At 35.6% G+C, this 20,634-nt stretch overlaps 1 protein-coding gene across 14 annotated transcripts in view; it reads left to right on the plus strand.

Moving 5' to 3' along the window:
* NBEA (neurobeachin) overlaps positions 1–20,423 on the plus strand; it is a 455,021-nt gene extending 434,598 nt beyond the window's left edge. For 13 of the 14 annotated variants that reach the window (XM_038127945.1, XM_038127964.1, XM_038127973.1 and 10 more), the window contains 7 exons: positions 1,069–1,140; positions 3,648–3,803; positions 4,713–4,883; positions 13,714–13,815; positions 17,051–17,247; positions 17,961–18,112; positions 18,612–20,423. In XM_038127945.1, the coding sequence (XP_037983873.1) occupies positions 1,069–1,140; positions 3,648–3,803; positions 4,713–4,883; positions 13,714–13,815; positions 17,051–17,247; positions 17,961–18,112; positions 18,612–18,702 (941 nt within the window). In that variant the 3' untranslated portion in view covers positions 18,703–20,423. The remainder of the gene's footprint in view (positions 1–1,068; positions 1,141–3,647; positions 3,804–4,712; positions 4,884–13,713; positions 13,816–17,050; positions 17,248–17,960; positions 18,113–18,611) is intronic. The other variant, XM_038128004.1, reaches the window with a different exon arrangement.
* The last annotated feature ends 211 nt before the right edge of the window (positions 20,424–20,634 follow it).

Consider the following 20,634-nt stretch of genomic DNA (forward strand, 5'->3'; position numbering starts at 1 on the left):
ACATCCTTCTTGGCAATGTTGCTTATTTTTCAGGAGGCTAATCCAGGACAAGGTATCAATTTCCTACTATTGCCATAATATTATTTAATAAAGCATTACTCTAGTATAAAGGATAAGTTTATCTACAGAAATGTATGTACAGACCACTTTTTGTAAAATGTATGTAGAGCTTTGGAATTAACAAACAGCAGGAGGCATTTACAGAGACGTCTCATAATAGAAGTGGATGAATCTAAGTTAATACCAGTAAAGATCTGTCCCAAACTGCTTGGGTTTTGAAAGAAGAGACAGAAAGAAGGGAAGAAGTTCTCAGAGCTTTGTCTATCTGAAAATGGCAGAGCTCTTCCAGTTGTCTATTGCAGTAGTAGAAAATGGACTTTATTCTTCAGAAATCTGTATGTCCTATTATAGAGGGTATTCTTGTGCAGTGTGGCAGTTTGTGGCAAAAATGGTGTTTTCAGCAGTCACTATTTGACTTATATACCAGGGAAGGTGCTCAGAAGAGCCAAAGCAATGCTATCTGTGCATGAGAGAAGTGAACACTAAATTTGCAGCCCCTGATGCAGATTTGAACATCTTAAGGACTGCTTAGAATAGAATGAACAGGAATAATTGTGGCACATTTACTGTACCCTACAGTTTTACATCTTAAACTTTTAGATAAATCCATGAAAAGGTCCAAGTTTCTGTCACATACAGGTTTCCATATGTAAAAAAACTCATAAAAATGTTTAATCTAGTTAACTTTATTTTCTGTACTAAGATCTCTGCTCAAAAGTAAAAATAAAAATCTCTTATACTATTTTAAATGATTTATTTAATGAATGTGTGTGGCTGCAAAAGTCGTGATGAAGTTGATGCTTCTACATTTATAGTTACTTTTACATAAACAAAGAATTAACAAATGCATATTTGTGAAGCACAGAGAAAGAAATCTTAAAACATTAATATAGCAAATAGTAAAAAGCTACTTTCTAAAAGTATGTAATAATCCAATAATGAACTTTTAAACCTAGAAAAGTCATGTCAAAAGGTTTCTATGTGCTTTATTCCTCCTTCCATGTGTAGGCCTTCGGGGAGCCCCAGGATACTCTTTGGATCAAGCCCATCATCTTCCAATTGAAATGGATCCATTGATTGGTATGTCAAGATGAAAATGTAGCAATATATTTGAAATTGGCATTTTCAGGAATTATTGATTAATCGATATTTGTATATTATGCTTCATTTAACACAGAAAATAGGAAAATATTTATTTTTGTCAGTCCTGAAGTATTAAAAAGCATTAGCTATTGATGCTGAATGAATTACATGAATGCCATTTGTTATTAACATCACCAGCAACTGGTATTTCAGAAACAACCAATTAAGTCAGTTAATTGTCAGCCCATATCTATAATTCTGTTCTCTTATCACATCACATTAGTAAAATAAAACATGAGGGTCCTAAGAAAATAGCATATATTTGTTTTTAGAGCCAGCACTATGTTTATCAGTGCAGATGCAGATCCATTTATTCTCATTCTCTTTATGATTTGGATTTAGTCAACAATACTAGTTTAATAATGAAAAGACTGTCTTTTAAATTGATAATATTTTTTAAAACCCAGATTTTTTTGAGAAAGTGAATTATTTGAGAAATAGCATCTGCTAAAATTGCTAGGTCTTCCTAATTATCATAAATTTTCATTATTGAACTAATTTTATTTGTAGGGGGGAGGGAGTTCAGAAATTTAAAACAGAAATTTGGGATATGAAAGGTTCTTAGGGAACCTTTCTTTTAGGGAAGTTTGTAGCATTGTTGAAAAAAAAAAGAAACATTTTTAAACATAGCCAGATATAAAGTTCGATTTTTTTCTGAGTCAATATTCATGTTCAAAAGGTTATCATTGAAGTACCTCAGGAGAGTTAGCCTTTTCATTCTGTGTGCTTCATTTGATCTCATATAATGACAGTGGTTTTCTCTTTAGTTGTGTCTCTCACAAGCTAAGGCACAACTATTGTACCCATCTGTTCTGGAAATTTGAGTAATTTGCTATTCATTGTCTTTCAGCTAATGGGCATAGAGGGTCTGGTCATTTAAATATATGTTCTTAGAATGTATGCAAACATGATATTAAATTTCACAAGCAGTTTTAAAATAGAATGGAGTGGGGGGTTTTTGGCTGAATCTCTTATTTCATGCAGTTGTGAGCAGTTTAAGTAGAATAGCAAAAAACAGGGAAAAATCAGATTAGTGCCTGCATTAGGTTGTGTTCTTATGTTAGGAGAAACATATTTCTCAGAGTGATTTTTACCTCTCTAACTTTGGGTAACTGAAGTTAGTTGTCAAGATTTCCTCCACAGCTACCGTAGAAAGACAAATTCTCCTCTGGAGTTGTCTAGCACTTAGACAGCTATTACAGTGTGAGATGACTTTCTGTCTTCTTCTCCAGTGAGACTGGATGGAGTGGATGAAATTAATTTAGATTATATACTCAACTTTCAGAAAGTTAATACTGAGATGGAACACACTTTTATGGTGTTACCATATCTTGTCTGTTGTGTCACAGGGAGGACAGAGTACATTAGCTGTGGGCTCCCAGTCATTAGTATCCTTCTAAACAACTCCGTTTATTAGCTGGGTTGGTGGGATTCTGCATGAACCATTCCTTGTCCCTTGGTCTGGGGGAGTTTCTAGGTGTCATTGCCTCTTTTAAAAGTATTTACCATGGCCTGGGTCCCTGCTAGATGAGCAGATGATAACACTTACTTTTCCTGTACTAGAAAATCACATTAGGTTTGAATAGAGTCATGGAATTATAAAATATGCTGAGTTGGAAGGGACCCATCAAGAGCATCAAGTCCAACTCCTGGCTCTGTGCAGGACCTCCTGCAAGAGTCACACCATGTCCTAAGAGCATTGTCCAAACTCTTCTTGACCCCTCTCAGGCTGGTTCTATGACCACTTCCCTGAGGAGCCAGTTCCAGTGTGCAACCACCCTCTGGGTAAAAAACATTTTCCTGATGTCCAAAGCAAACATCCCTTTACTGAGCTTCACACCTTTTCCTTGAGTCCTATCCCTGATCACAAGAGTAAAGAGATCAATACCTGCTCCTCCACTTCCCCTCATAAGGATGCTGAAGACCACAATAAGGTCTCCCCTCATTCATTGGTTGAATCTTTATGTCTTTAATCTGGTTCAGCATCTGGAGCTGTGGGGTTGTCAAGGCCACACAATACAAGCTGTTTTCTGCGAAAGAGATACCAACCAGCAAGAACTGACTCTCTGCAGTATTGTTAATATTGATTTCATATTTTATATGGACTTCTGCCACTTTCCCCTGGTTCAGATTGTTTTGAGACTACTTCAGCAGAGCACTAAAATTATTATCACATATTATGCAGTGCATCAGGCAACTTATAAGAAAATTGTCATCTCCTGTAAAATCTTATCTCTTATTCAAAGAGGAACTAGAAATCTCACAATAATTTTGTGTTTCTGACACCCATATAGACAGCTCTAAATGTTCATATTCAAAATGCTTACTCAACAACAAATTCACAGTTCATTGAAAGTTAAATGTATTCATTTTCTCCTGTAAATGGATGACAGGAAGGTGTTGGAATGGCTTACATGTAAAATGTGTTTTGCATTTCGTTACAGCCAATAACTCTGGTGTGAACAAACGTCAGATCACAGACCTTGTGGATCAGAGCATCCAGATCAACGCGCATTGCTTCGTGGTCACGGCAGATAATCGCTACATTCTTATCTGTGGTTTCTGGGACAAGAGCTTTCGAGTTTATTCCACGGAAACAGGTGACCTCAAATACAGCTCTCTGGTTCTTCCTGGGTCACAAAGCAGACAAAGAATATTGTCTTAATAGTACCATATCTAGTACTTGTGCTTATGCATCAATAAGTGGTAAAGGGCAGTTTATATAATCCTTCATTATTGTTTCAGCATGATAACTTTAAGATTTTTTTAATGGAAGATAGAGGATGTAAAAGGAAATGGAATACAGTTTTATTAATATTAACTTTTGAAAACCATAGTTATCTTCAGAAAATTTATCATGTCAAAAGAATCAACCCAATTTTTGTTACAACATTTTATGGATCTATTATTTGTAGCTCTATTTATTTCATGTAGTAAGGAATTAGGTTGAATATCCTGCTACAGGAACCAATATTTTGTTGCTTTGTCTGATTACTTTGCTTAATATCACTCAGTATATTGCTAAAACTAATTGTAATAATAGAAAGGAGGAGGTGATAATCATAGTAAACTTTAGTTTGACATTAACATAGAAAAAATACACATTTTTAACATAATAATGTAGCACAATTATGGAAAAGTTCATGTGCAGTCTTATGCATATCACTCATGAAATTCATAAATAGTGTTCTAATGCCAGTGCTTAAATACTGATGGAGCCATAACTCCACTTAATATTCAGCGACTGCAGCACTGCCTTGATTTTCAGAGATAAGGGCTAGACTATGGATTGCCACAGAGCACAGACTTCAACAGGAATGAAAAAGAAGGTGGAAAAAAAGTTTAATCTTTGTGATTTTTTAATGTCCTTGTAGCATTTAGTGAACTTTAATTACAGGACATGAAACAAAAGTTGCATTTGAACTGAATATTAATTAAATAGTTAAGGATTTCTAAATGCTGCTAGTACCTTAGAAAACTGAATTTGTATGACTTTGCATTCCCACCAGGAAAATTAACTCAGATTGTGTTTGGCCACTGGGATGTCGTGACTTGCCTCGCCAGGTCGGAGTCCTACATCGGGGGTGATTGCTACATCGTGTCTGGGTCTCGCGACGCTACGCTGCTGCTTTGGTACTGGAGTGGCCGGCATCACATCATAGGTGACAATCCAAACAGCAGTAAGTGTCCTTTAAATAACACTTCTCCCAGAGGTCTTCTGTCACACCTATTTGTTTTAACATTCTTTCTTTCAGCTTCAGAAGTTATTACCAGATATATCAGTAACTTTGCTTACAGGTTGAAAGTTGGTATAAGAGCACCACATGCTAAGCAATGCGTTGATTGCCAGCCAAAAATGTTTAAACACTCTCTGCATGTTAAGAGATAATAGGATGGGAGTATAGTTCCTAAGTTTGTAATTGCCTTTATCACTTATAGCATCATGTCATCATAAACTAGAACAAGATGGTTGTGGCCTTTAAGTGACAGGACATATATCACTATATTTTGACTTCCCTTTCCCTGGTACTATTTTTTGGCATTTTAACTTACTCCTTTTGTGCTACAGCATGCTATATCAGCTGCTTGCCTTTTCAAAAAAGGAATGTCTCACATGCCATGGAATTAAATGAGACTCTCATGAGAAAGGTCTTTCTATAGTTTGGGGAAGCAATCTGACTGAATAAAAATAGAAAAAGATAAAATGTCAGGGAAAGTTTACACTTCATTTGCATGGGACTAACGATCATGCTTTGCAGAGTGAGTGGGACACAATAATAATATTAATTTATGCAGAAGGGCACTTAAATCGCACCACTAATTTAAAGATCCTATCACCCATGCCAGAGATACAGCTGCAGCTAAAGAGCAGCTTTTATCCATATACTAGAACTGTTTTATACAACACTAAATCCATTTCACTTAAAGAAGTTTCTGATTTCTAATGATAATTTTCAACAGGAGGGTTTTGTCTTTGGATAAAAATGTAAGAATCTGTCACTGTCAGTTCTGATCTCTGATTCAAATACTGACTGGAGGCAGCACTGTCAGTTACAGACATCAAAGTGAAAGTATTTCTTTAACTGAACGGCTGGTAAAAAAGTGTTTTATGTGTTTCAAAGTAAATATTTTGTTAATTTTGGAGCAAGAAACTTTTAATTGAATTTTGATTTTTTTTTCCCCAATTGTCTGTAAGCAGAGTAAAAGGGAGACAGATAAAAGCCTTGCTTTCTCACGGATTTCTTTGTGTCCATAACAGAGGAAATAGAGGGCAAAGAAGAAAATCATGTTCCAATAACAAATTTCTGTAATTTTTGCCTATTTTCCATGACTTTTTTAGTAGGTAATTCTCCAATATAGATAAATTCAGTATGACAAGGATTTTCAAGTCTTAGCAGTCTGTTTAGGTTGATGCCATTTTTCTTCTCTGAATGCCTGCGTGATTAATATAAATTATTAGTCATTTCTGTGTTAAGAAAAAATAAAAAAGAGCTTTCTGCTCTCATTAAAGAAAAAAAATAAGGCTTTCCCCTTACCTCCCTTGATTGTAAAGAGCTTGGACAGCCTTGCAATTAGCATCTCCTTTCTGGCTGATACAAACTACTTCAGTTCTTTTCCAAATAGAATTATTTGAGTTCTGGTATTGTTCTGTCATCACGTACATATCTGAATGCACAAAAGTGGTACTTTTTGGTATCTCAGATTTAATATCTTAGCTGTATAACTTTGGAATTGTCTGCTTTGGAGGTCTTTAATTTTATGAAAGGAAGGATATGACCTGGCTGACAGAAATAAATGAAAACAAAAATTACTTGTATGACTTGCTCTCTGTCTCTACTTCTGTGTGGATAAGGTGCTGTTTTGCTGAAGAAATGGCCTTATGGTCGCATTAATAGGAGACTGTGCTGCAGATAGCCATGTCCAGTCAAATGAAATCTTACAGGCACAGGTAACAGAACTCAGGAAGATTAAGTACCAAAGACCACTGTGGTCGCTTTGAAATATATTGATAAGATTTTTTAATATTCATGTTGAAGACATGTTGAAGAACCTCAGGCTGAGGAAGAGTGATGGCATTTCTATTATTTCTATCTCTAGTCATTGGATTGAAGCAACCATGGATATGTTAATTATATACTAGTACTGTACTATAACCAGATCTACATATGTTAAAAACATATCATTATTAAGAGCTACTTTGATTTTTCATGAGCATACATTAATGGGGATAGATCACAAAAACACAGGGCCTTTAAAAAAGGGCCTTTAAACACTTCTAAAATTATTGTTTCTGCTGAAGTAATGACTAGTAGTTTCTGCTTGCTACCACAAGCAGACATGATAACTGTCATATGACTGATTCCCCTTAAATTAATTTCCAAGACTGAAGCATTCTCAACAATCCTTGTGAAAATACGTTTGAAGTTTTACATAGTTAAAGCCACTGAAGTAATGAAGAAATATTTCCTAATCTACTCTTCTATGGTAGATTAGTAGTATATAGTAGAGCTGTTAGAAGGTTTCCTTGTAGGAAAAATGAAAGTGATATGATCAATGTAGATCAAATCCAATTATTTAACATCTTTAGAATTAATTTCCAGAAAGATGTAGATGATATTTTCAGAGGGAAAAAAATGGATATTTTTTTAAGAGCTGTCGTCTGGAAATACAGATAAGGTGCTTTATACCAAAGGATATAAGAAGGTAAAGAACTCAAAGAAAAATGTCAAGTATAGTAATTACCTGGGTTAGATGTTTGACTTTATAATTGTCTTTTAAGCTGAAAAACAGTTAATCATCAATTTTAGCTTCAAACATCCAGTTACCAAAAGGAACTTTAGTTGTTTCAGAAAATCTTAAAGGGGAGAAAAAGCAGATCTCCAGTCCTAAACAGTTTGTGTGGTTTGACATTTGTATAGAAAAATGTAGATACATTCGAAAACAAAAAAAAAAAAATTCATTCAAAAACATAGAAATCACAATTTACTGTGAAATACTCTCAGGCAAAAGATTGTCAGATCAAATTTCTTACAGATTCTGCTAAAATTCATATTGCAGAATCCATGAGGTAGATCTAATCTTTACTAAACAACAAGTATGTCAACAACCTAAACTGTCAGACTTCTGTAGAACCTTCTGCTGAAATACCTGTACAGACGTATGCTCAGAGGGTCACCTCAGCTGGGTCTGTGGGAAATACAGCTCTTGTTTGAAGAGGAGAAATGAGAAAAGATGCAAGTGATTGATCTAGCTCAGTAGTTGAAAGCTTGCCTTTGAGAGCATGGTAAACTTCATTTCATAATTTTAAAATAATTTTTCCAATCAATACATTTACCAAGTTATCATTTTTATTCTACAGTAAGTGTCAAAAATTAGTTTCTGGTTTAATTTGCACTTGGCACAATTTCTTGACACCTCTCACAATCGCTGTGAGAAGAGTGTAGTTTTACCAGGTTTTAATTGCTATGCTTTCTATACAGTAGCTTTCTAAAAACGCTTGAAGGAAATCTCTAAAGTGCTTGTCCAGGAACTAGGAGATTACATTCTTGACCTCTAGAGACTGGGGGAATTCAAGCCCTCATTCCCATGTTCACAAGCATACGCTATCACCTATAAGTTGTCATAGGATGGGGCCCTGAGAACCTCTAGATTTGGTAGAAAGCAAAAATCTTTTCTATGCTCATATTTATACATGTTACATGTCATGATGATTGGATATTGAAATAAATCACGAGGTCAGGAGCACTGTCAGGCAGCAACAGCATGTAGGGCAAATCTTGTCCCTGTTTGTACTTTCTCTAGTTTAACATTGGTCTCACGGCCATGCAATTGCTAAGCTCCAACAGTGGTGATATTGCAGGTCCTGTTAAGATTAGACTAGAGGCTGATGTTTGGGAATGCTTCTGGAAAGTAAGAGATGTGGCATGATTTCCTGTAGGCTGAAGGGCCACTGAATGCAGGGTTTATGTATGTTTGAACTTCCCTTTGTTTCTTTATCCTTGCTTACTTAAGTATCACCAATTGGAAGAATACTGAACTGAATGAAGCTTAGTCCTCTTGCCAGGGTCAGATATCTACTTTTTAAGCTAAAATTGCCCATCTGAAATAGCTAATCTGAATCTGCACCTTATTAAGTTGATGAGCACATTGCATAAACCTGCTGCAGTTGCGAGAACAGTGAAAGGTATCTGTTTTCTCTTAGTAAGACATGGCACATGCAAAGGACATTGTTTGCTTATTTTATTTGTTTGAAATTATATGGGAAATGTAAATCTTTGCGGTTCTCAGAGGCTGAATAGAAAAATTATTGTGATGGAGTTTGACAATTTGTGTTTTGATTTTTCTTCTCTTATGATATACAAGGATTTGTTTTAGCTGAGTGCTAATTTGTATACAAATTTCTTCTCACATGGCAACTGTATTAGTCATCACAAAAAGGAGCAAAGAAAGTATATGATATGCCCTGGAGTTCAACATGTGTCATTATAGCTGTTTTATTTTTATATTTTATGATTACTTTATTGAATGTCTCTTTCAAACAAGTGACTTTGAAAATGAAAACTATCTCAGAGTCTTTGAACAGATATACCAAAGTGGATGATAGAATTGCAGAAAAGTGAGGGACAGATGCTTTCATCTGAAACAGACACAAATTCAGAAAGTAATTTGGAAGTGATAAAAATTAATTTGCACACTTTAATTGGAATCAGACTCCTGCATGAAAGAAAGGAAGGGTAGGCAGCTTGTGCTAAAGGCTGATTGAATTTTTTGTCAGGTAAGTATGTTGGACCTGGCCGCTTATCCTCTTGAGCCTCTCCATGCAATATATTACATTCACCCTCTTACTGGTGTTCTTTAAAAGGATCAATGCTATTCCTGTTTTTTCCCTAGAGCCTGAAATTTCATTGATCTTGGGACTTGACATTTCTCATTACCTATTGGAGCTTCCAAGAGGATGGTCACAAGAGGTGTGGGAGTTAACCCCTCTTTTTCTAACAGCAAATGTGCTGATCATTGAAAAATGCTCTATCAGCCATAAGATGGTTTTGTTTAGCATTATAACATAATCTTCACAGCTGCTAAAAATTCATCCCATCCCAGTGAGTGTATTCAGTATATATCTGAAAGGAAAGGTAAACTTTACCATAAAATATCTCTGTCAAGTCAATATACATTTCTTTTATGTCTGTCGTGAAGTATATCTTGATATGTTCCTTTTACAAACATAATTTTGAAGCAATTTGAAGTTGTGAACATTAAGGATTCTGGAGGTTTGTGTCTTGAAAGAGTAGTTATTCTGAGCTTAGAACTTTCACTTGTTGTTTTATATCCCTTTTGTTATTTTATTATATCCCTTTCGCTATCACATTTTAATATGTCCTAGCTTAGCCTTGAAATGGCAGCAGTTTAAAAATAGTCACCAGTGTGCTGTGCACCAAGAGGACTGGGTGACTGTCTGAAGGCCCTGCACTAGCACATGGGCACATGTGCTATCTTCTTTGTCTGTTTAAGGTGTTATTATGGTACTTTTAAGTTTGTACAGTTGAGTATTAATTTTTGAAATAACAAAATTTTGAAATCTTAGCACAGCTCTGCCAGAGCAGAAGCTCTTTGAAAACTAGTTTGTAATTTTTACTGGCACCATCTCTGCTCTGGTTGCCAAAGGCATCTCTCTTCTAAGGCTACTATGTAGAGGTAGAAGAGCCAATAATCCACCTGAGATAATGCAGTTATCTCTAGTATTTTATCAACACATGTCTGTGTCCATGCTACACAGCATGCTCCATGGGAATTGTACTGTGCAGGGTGGTTCTGAAGCTTGCCCAAGATTCCAAAGCAATTTAGCGAAAGAGATAAGAAGAGATGCTACAAATCCATAATCTCCTGTGCTCCACTGTACTTTACCTTCTGGATTAGTGCAACCTGGGTGAACTGTTTGTCGCTATATACAATACTCCTCAGCAAATAAACTAGCTCTGCTTCCCAGAGCTGGGAATATTTTGAATATGCTAATATTTTCCTGTCAGAAGTCTTTCTTTTACACTCATTGCTCCCTCGTCTTGTGGGCATTGTTATTGACTGTTTTCTGTTTTGAGATATTCATATTTATTGGTTATAGCGTTATCTTTTAATCAAACTCGAAGATGTTTTTTTCTGACAGTAAAAATTTGAGAAGGCTCTTACATTTTTACTTCCATAAAAGCCATTGTATTTTCTAAAATTTTGTTTTCTGATGAACACCCCTGAAAAGTCCTGGCAGTAAAGCAAATGGCAAAGTAAATTCCTTTTCAGCAAGTAATTCAGGTGTAGCCTTGTACTTGCTTTTGGCAAAGTGAGAGATGAAATGGACGCTAAAATTTGCCATGTGCTCTCATGTCTCTTTATACAGAAGGCTCCTAGATGTGCCCCCATAGAAATCTGTATATAATTCCTGGAAAAGGACAATATGAGAGAAATAGTAACAGTCTTTTTTCTTCCTTTCCCTCTTCTTTTTTTTCTTTGTTATGCAGGACTACCATCTGTTCCCAAAGAACCTTACCATAATATTAAGCATTCTATTTTTCAGCAAGGACATATATGTGTTATTTTAGACTTTCTAGAAAAACTTACTTGTTTGGAAATACAGCACTTTTTTTTTTCCTTCTGTCCTCTAGTAATTCAGTTCAAAGGTGCACCTTTGGGGAAATCACAGGGAGTTTACAGTGATGGTATCTCAGTTCTTAGGTAGGATATTTTCACCTGCAATTCCCTTAGAGCTGCAGCCTTTGACCTCTGGCTGCATCTATCAGTGGTGATGTGACAGTGACAGAATATTTTGCTAGATTTGGAATGATTCCTGGAGTTCACAGTTTCTTTCCTTTGCAATAAAATGTAATGTGACTGGGGTTCATGCCACAGCTTTTTCTGTAGAAAGTACCAGTGAATAATTTTTTTTTTTGAGCCCGAAGGGAAAAAAAAAATCCCATTTTCTATTACTACTGGACAGTTACTCCTAATATTGTTATTCCATTATTAATTTGTATTTACTGGAAAACAGGGCAACATAAGACTCATAGATCTATGTTTCAGGGAAGTTGTTTCTTATAAGCATTTTCCTTTATAAATCAATAACTCAATGAAATATGCTTTTTTGGTGTATTCTGGAATTTTACAGTTCCTTGATATTGTAGAACTTTACTAGGAAATACAGAGGAAAATGTCCTTTTGGAAATTGCATTATTTCTTTTCCTTCAAAAATTTTAGCCATTTAATAGTTTCAGTCATTCAGTTTGATGCAGTCTGATGACACCTCTATAACCATAGCTTGAGCCAAGATGGCCATTGGGCATAATCCTCTTTTTTCCAGGAGGACAGAAGAAAAAAAAAAGTGGATAATTTTGAACTTAATTAATTGCCCCTTTTTTGTTTGTTTATTTTTATGTTATGCACTTGGAGAAAAGAAAACCTTGAAAGGAGATGGAATTCTCAAAGTAATATTGATGGGGAAATCATAAAAATCAAAGTTTGAGTTACACAAATGATCTTTCTGTTACTTCTGACATTCATCCTTCTCTAGCAGTAAATCTCAGTTTTCAGTTCACATATGCAGTTTCCAGACTAAAAAAAAATTATTTTCTTGCAATACAGACTAAAGTTTGGGAAAATAGTATTTATTGAGGTAGCTGTTTGCAGTAGAGGTTAAGAAATTTTTAATGTGTCTGTACATTGGAATAACCTGTTAGATTGGCACACTCTATTGTGCCCAAAACTGAATTGTTCCCTAATGAAAACTGATTTCCAAACTGATTTTCCAAACCCTGGTTTCCAAAATCCTTATATATAGCTCATAGTACATACCTCTCTACAGAAAAAAAAATATATATATTAAGATTTCTTATTGACCCAGCTTCTGTGCCATCCATGCTGTCCATAGTCAGTTGCATATAAAACTTATTTAAATCAAAACATTGTACTACTATGAAAGATATGTTGAAAAAAGTAAATGGAGGCTGTTTTAATATAGTTATCTTTACAAACTGTACCACTCATCCCAGCAAAACCAGATAAGACTTCCAGTCCAACACTGGTATTAAAGGTGACTGGTATTAATGAGATTTTTGCTTCCAATTCTTGTTGAGAAAAGTGTGGATTAACCATTTTGCTACTTTATACAGAATTAATGCTATAGTAATTTATCTGTACTTCCCTAGGTAATTTCTTTTAGTATGTGAACTACACTTGCAGAACTCCAATCCTTTTAAATATCCCGATTTCCTGTATTTCATTTGCACAATGCAAATATAATGATGTGAACTCTGTGTTATCTAGCAAGTTGCTAATTCTTTTTTTGCCAATTTACTTTCTTAGCCTTACAGAGCAATGTCAAATACTAACCAATTAAGTTGTCAGCATCTGTTCTTATTAGAAACAATAGAAATGTTGCTGTTTGTCATGTAAATACTCTAAAAATGCCCACTTGTTTGAAATCAAAATAAAATATATTTCAGTCCTTAATATATATTTTTAATATATATAATTAAATAAATAAATAAATATGTGTATCAATAGCAATTTTTAGGCATATTTTAACATGTGTCTCTGAATCAATATAACCTACTCAGGAGTAGTATGTTTCTAGTACAGTGTTGTTCTTCTTTTCTTACCCCCAGTTTCATGAAACAGATTTGGACCATTATTTAAAGGAACATCCTAAATCCTTCAGGGTCATAGCTTAAGTCTGGAGACATATATGTTCAATAGCAGGACTTTACATTACAGCTGCTTTCAGTAGCACCACACATTGTGTTCTTTAACTCATGAATGCATTGGTAAGTTGTGGTTTTGAAGCCTTATGATATCTGAATATATTTTGCTCAGTGTCCTAAATATGAGGATCATACTGCACCTCTCACATGCTTAATGATGTCAAGCAAATTACAGCAAAATCGTTTTGTTGATAAACAATGTCTGATTGGGCATTCCCTTGTTTTCTTTTTCTTTTTTTCTCACTTTCTAATTTTTTTTTAACAGGTGATTATCCAGCTCCTCGTGCTGTTCTAACTGGTCATGACCATGAAGTTGTCTGTGTGTCGGTCTGTGCAGAGCTGGGACTTGTTATCAGTGGTGCTAAAGGTCAGAAACATTTTTATGATTTAAGTCTTAACATTTTTAGACTCTTTCTTAGTGGTATTTCTCAGACTTCCCTCAAGACACATAAGCTGTAATTATTCCTAAGACGTGTTGTAATTCTAGGAGAATCTAAAGCACTTTTCTCTGAATATTATTTACTATCTACCCTTACAAGTTTAGACAAAAATTAAGCTGTCATTCCTTCCAACCATCAGTTAATGCAGCTATTCTGCCCAGATCTGGAAGTGTATTTTACGAAAATGTATATAATAATTCTAATGACATCTAGTGATTTTGAAGAAACCTGTTGATAGAGACATGTATTTCAGGGAGGGCCAGCTCAAAATTCTCCACCTTGATCTTAATTGAGAGGAAATTTGTAGGGTTGACCTCAATCTCCAGGAAGCAGGATCAGTTTGCTTTGGAACTGTGTGCAGCATTCTCTCCAGTAGAGTTTCTGCGAGGTGTTCTAAATAATGAGCAGTTGCAGGTTTTTCCTGTTGTTGTCTATGGAATCCAGAGTACCCAACAATTGCCAACACGAGTGTTCAACATACTTTTCCAAGCCTGCAGCAATATCCTGTATGACTAGAAATCAATGTAAATAAAGCACCAGCCTCAATATATGTTTGCTTCATCCTTCCTTATTGTTACTCCCTAATTTATTTAATTTCACTACTTCTGCCCATCTTCTCCTATTTCTCCTTAATTCCATGTCCACTTTTCTTCCCCCACTGCCCTCTCTCATTCAGCCTCTTGACTTGTCAAACTGTGTGTCTTTTTCTCTTTTCCTTTCCGATTTGGCACTTCCTCTCCCCCTTTTCTCTTAGTTTCTTTTGTGCTTCATAAGTTCTTTCCCATTCTTATTTCCTTTCTTTGCACCACCTTCTTTTTTCCTTTTTCCTTATATGTCTTCCTATCTCATTTCCACTCTACTCCCACATCCAGTGACTTGCTGTCTCTGTCTATAGTGATGCCTGTTTTAATCATCTCCATGGATATCTTTGTACTCATTTTTGAGCTTGCTGCTTCTGAGGGTAAGAAGGATGTGATGCTTGCTCTGCCAGGTTTTGCTCATAGCTGAGCTCCTGGGTTATTGCTTTTTATACTGTCTTGGAGCTCAACATTTATTTTTAAAGCTGAGTGTGAAACTTTTGGGTAAAGCCATTTTTAACAGGAAACCCTAATGGGTCATTAACTCTCATAATGGCATACTACATAACAGTCATAGGCAAAGTCAAGACATTTGTGAAAAGAATGTACAGTGATGCTGGAGCTAAATCTTTTTTCTTGATGCACTGCTATTTCTTACCCTTTAAGGCAGCTTCATACAATCTGGCTGCCATAATAGTCCACTCTTTCCAACTATCTTTTTGCAAATTCCCTCTTCTTAATAGAGATTGAATCTGTACTCAGTTATCTACTGAGCCATTAACTATTTGCTGCTTTGGTAACTTTCACATTTTTAGAGGTAAAAGCTGATGGAGAACTAAAGATTTTAAAATCAAATTTAGAATATGTTTATAACTGACCAAGAGAAATGGAGGCCCAGCCTGTCTCTTGAAGTAGTCTTCCCATGTTCTTCCTTTTGAAACTTGAGGCCATATAAAAGTGCAGAGATAAAATATTTTTTGTTAAATTGCAGTTTTCCAAGATATGCCTTTTTAATCTGATCTGTTAGTTTCAGTCCCTTTCCAGCTTCTTAGGTTGCATCTCATGACAGTGTTGCATTTTCCTGCCATACAGTCTGAGCTCAGCCTGTGCTTCCTGGTGGGCAGCTGCTCCTCTGGAACTGGCTGTGCCACTGTGGTGACGCATGCAGCACTTGAGAGCCTACTGAAGCAGGAATACAGCGCACTTAGGACTCCTCTGTGGAAAATCTTGTGAATCAGGTTGATGCTTCTACGTTCTTACCCAACAAACCCGAAAAACAATCTGTATGTCCTTACAGTGGCATCCTAAATTCGATTTGCCTTTTTGTGCCCATGACCATTTAGCTATGAAGGTATTTTCTTTTGAAAAATCTAACAAGGTAATTTTTCTAAAGGTGAAGGCATCGCTTTTTGTAATATTCTGGCACTTCAGTATTTCCAAAGCTGAAACTCAACTATTTGAGAAAATAAATTACTTCCATTGCAGTGGTATCCCATGGATGCCGCCAAACTTGGGGTCCCTCTGCATAAGACCTTATGCAAACACAGATAAAAGCCTTTATCAGAGGGTTCACAGATAAATGTGCTGATGCTGATTCATTCTACCTGGGCAAACCCAGCTGCTGTGTGAATTTCAAAGCTAGAAGGACTTAACATGAGGTGGCTGAGTCTGCCAATATGAATTTACTTTCAGAGTCATGAACCAGTTGTATAAGGAAGAGATTACTGTGCTGTCCAGGATTATCCTGTGATTCATAAAAGAAAACATTTAGAATTTCCTGTGACTCATTACATTTATCAGAGAAAAGACCCTTTCTCCTAGTAGGAATACAGATCTCACTTTCAAAACAAACTTTTTTCATTGTTCTTGAAATGTAAATAAGCTTAGTTTTGCATCTTAAAATGTACTTTGTAGATTTCATAGCTGTTTGTTTCTTTCATGAGTGTAATAAAAGACATCAAAATCTCATATTAAAATCTCTCTGGAGCAAATGGAGTTACAGTGTGATCTCCTAAAATCTCTCATAGTCTAAGTATCATTGTGACTCTGTTGGCTTTCACATGACTCCCATTGCTGAAACAAATCGGGACCGAAATCTATGCATAACAAATGTTTATTGGGGGAAAGGATCTACAGGAACTGCCATTGTCTATATGAGAAATATGCAGTAATATGATTACATGCCCTATGGGAGTTACTCCCACTAGTCACTGATAGGGCCACATCTGTTTCATGTGAGTGGGCAGGCTAAAGAGAATTCATGTTGTTGAAGAAAATCACTAAGAGTGAAGCTTCTGAATGCTTGGGAAGAGGAAAGAGTGTTTTAGAAGACAGATCAAGGAAAACTCCTACCAGTCTAAGGAAATAATACACTTCTGGGCATATTGTATTTGTTTTCTTAACATGCTAGCTCTTGCATTTCCTTTTCTGTTGCGCATGTTAAATTCTTTAAGTAAACATTGCAGCTTCTTATATCTATGCAGCGCTAATGTGATATAAATGTGTATTATGCATCAGTTTTGTGCACAGACCATATAATTTGTATAAACAGCAAATGTATGATATATTATGTTTTCATATACAGAAGGTCCTTGCCTAGTACACACAATTACTGGAGACTTGCTGAGAGCCCTGGAAGGAACAGAAAACTGCCTGTACCCTCGCTTAATTTCAGTATCTAGTGAAGGTCACTGCATCATCTACTATGAACGAGGACGGTTCAGCAATTTCAGCATTAATGGCAAACTCTTAGCTCAGATGGAGATCAATGATTCAACCAGGGTAAATCTAAATCCAAACAAACATTTGTTGTGTGTTGCCTTTATTTATTAAAAGAAATTGAATTTATTTGATGTGTGGTTTAGAGGAAGTCATATATATAAAATTGCTGCCTCCTGGTTAGGCCGTTCAAACACATATCCTTTCATCACCATCTCCAAATATCAAAATGTACTTAAGCTTTTCTAGAATAAATAAGAACAAATAGTTTATGAGCCCACAATATTCCCAGAATTTTCACTTGGAATTAAATTTCCGTGGAAAATGTCTTTGAAACAAAATGCTCAGAAAAGTCCTCATTCTTCATTTATTAGCCAAGACATGAATTCATGCCTTTAGGGCTCTGCTCTGTCATGAGCACTTGAAACAGCATTAGGAATGCAGATTGCTGCTCTGCTTTAGGTTGTAGTGATAACACTGAGTATTGTAGAACAAATTCTGTTATGTAGAAATGTGCTGAACTCGAGTATTGGCAGATTCAGTCAAGGAGCTTTTTTGTTATGTTTAATACCACACAATCGTTTTTGGAATTTGATGATACAAAATATGTTGGTTTATTTTTGGACTGGGGAGAATGAGGACAGGAAGCATTTTCCTTCAAATTTAAAGTGGGCAGAACATAAGGAATGCTTTTAGGTCAATTCAGTTTTTTAAATATTGATCCATTTCTATAAAAGCTAACTGTGTGCTTGGGATTTTTTTGTTTTCTCCTGAAGGCCATCCTCCTAAGCAGTGATGGGCAGAACCTGGTGACAGGAGGAGACAATGGTGTAGTGGAAGTATGGCAGGCCTGTGACTTCAAGCAGCTCTATATTTACCCTGGCTGTGATGCTGGCATAAGAGCTATGGATCTGTCTCATGATCAGAGGTGAATTTGACATTCATATTTGCATGTAAATACTAAAATTAAAGAAAGAATACATCTCCATGAACTTTGAGTATATAGTATGGAATCATTAACAGAATGCATAAGAAACAATTACTCAGTTGTTTTCCTGTTCATTTATCTGATCCAGCACTTACTCTGATACTTGAATCTCATCATGCAAGCACCTAACATTGAGGTGAGGTCTTACTCCATTGAGATTAGTAAGTCAGACACTCTGCTAGCAAAATATGACTAAAATTGCATTAACTCAAAAACAAAGGAATAGTCAGATTGGATCAGAGTGCAGTAGTGCCTATTAAATGCCTTAAAACCAATTGCAAAAGTTTGAGATACATTTATGATTTTCAGCCAAGCTTAAGATCTTCAGACAGTGTTGAAAAAAGTGTCTTGTTCTTTTAGCTTTTTTCTGTCTATGAAAAAAACATAGCTCAACAAGGCAAAAGAGAATTAACATCAGCATCCTTGATATCTTTTCCAGAACTCTGATTACTGGCATGGCTTCTGGCAGCATCGTAGCTTTTAATATAGATTTTAACCGGTGGCATTATGAACATCAGAACAGATACTGAAGTGCAGTGAAGAACTGAAAGCCCAGGTAAAGCTGAGAGCACAAGTGCTGCAAAGAAAGGTGTAGTCTCTGGTGGAAAACCACGTCTGCATTGACCTCCGTTGTACATTCCATTACACCCAGCAATAGCTGTACATTGTAGTCAGCAACCATTTTACTTTGTGTGTTTTTTCACAACTGAACACCAGCTGCTGAAAAGCAAGCTTGTATCATGTAAATTATATGAATTAGGAAATGTTTTGGTAATTATTTCATATATCTTTGTTTATTGAGAAAAGGTAGTAGGATGCGCCACAAGAGACTTTTGAAAATTCTGGGGAACCTTGTGTCCAGTTATTTCAATGTTTAGGCTTTGAACCTAACATGCATCCCATCTCCAGCCTCTTTTCAAGCTGAGATTAAAAAAAATATGTTTGATACTTTGTACATCAGATGCACATCTTAACTTTAAAGGGATACTTTTGTAAAAGTAAAACCTTGTATAAAGAACAAAACTGTTTCTTAATTTTATTGTGGAGTTACAACTTGCATGTACTTTAAACCTGATGTCTTGAAGGAACAGGTGCATTCACACAAATCAGACTGGAGATCTGCCTAAGGGTACAGCTTGTGTTAAAGGGTTGAATTTGGGAGCAAACAGTAATTTTGACATTTTCACCAACACATTTTTCACTTTTTGAATCTAAAGTTTACCCCTCTTAAGTGGAGTTCTGCTCACAAAGCATTTGGATAAAAAGCCATCATTTGCCATATTTATACTTTATACAATAGAAATTAATTTCCTCCCTTCTAAATTTAAAGACTAGACAGAAAGGGAGAAAAGAGGGAAGTTAAATTTAATGCTTTGTAATGCTTAATGATTCCCAATACAGAAAAAGTGCTATACTTCTGGATTATTAACATTTGGCATATAAATCATGGGCAAGAGAGCCCCCAACTAATTTTTTCCCCCTTATTTTTAATCTGAGGAGCTTGGTTTATTTGACAGCCTTAGCTTCATTTCAGAGGTGACTGAGGTTGTTCTTTTCAGTTCTTCTGAAAATCTCACCTGAAGCCACTCAGACTAAGGCACTTCATCTTTTACAATACTGTAACGATAACTATCAGAATAATTTTCTGCACATTGTACTGATCAAATTACACACCCAGGGGTATATACACTTTAATTCATGTTTCTTCTTTGTATATTTGGTGACTGTATTGTCATAGATGTACATATTGTGTCGGTAGGGCTATGAGGCATGTAACAGGAATGTAATTTTCTCAGAATTTACACTCACTTGCAGTCATTTATTTAAAAAGATAATGGATTCTTTGTATTGGCACTTTGCACCAGGAACATATCATTATTTATTGATGTGATTACTTATTTGTTATCCACCTTGTATTAGTAAGTTTAGCCCTGAATTTCCTTCTTCATTGTTGTTTGTATTTATAAGGTCCGGAAATCATGGGGATCAACGTAATGATTAAGTTATTCATCACCTGTCTGTAAGCAATATCTTGAGTTTGTAGCTTAGAATTGGGAGACTATTGAACATCTGGAAGACAAGTTCATTTCATCTTGAGATCATGGTGAAATATTTTGGATATATAAATTCCTTAAGCTATTGTAACCATGTTTTATTGCAAAGATGTAAAATATGCCAGATGTGTGTGAGTTGGAAATCAAAAAGAAAAATAAAATATGCAAAGAATTCAGTGATTGTTTTTCATTCCAATGCAACTTTTTTCAAAGCATTCCCATTATCATTATGAACAATTATTTTCCAGAAATTCTTACTTATGCGCTAATTATATGCCAAAGGTATGCAATTCTGGGTGGCTGTTTTTCCTGGGGTCTCAGGAAAAAAGCCCCACAGGTTACAGAGTGACCTCTGCAACTCTCTTGATTGTCATGAGAGAAGCCACTAAAGTTACTTTGGCCAGCAGA

The sequence above is a fragment of the Motacilla alba genome, chromosome 1, assembly GCF_015832195.1.
Source record: "Motacilla alba alba isolate MOTALB_02 chromosome 1, Motacilla_alba_V1.0_pri, whole genome shotgun sequence".
In the NCBI taxonomy this organism is placed as follows: Eukaryota; Metazoa; Chordata; class Aves; order Passeriformes; family Motacillidae; genus Motacilla; species Motacilla alba.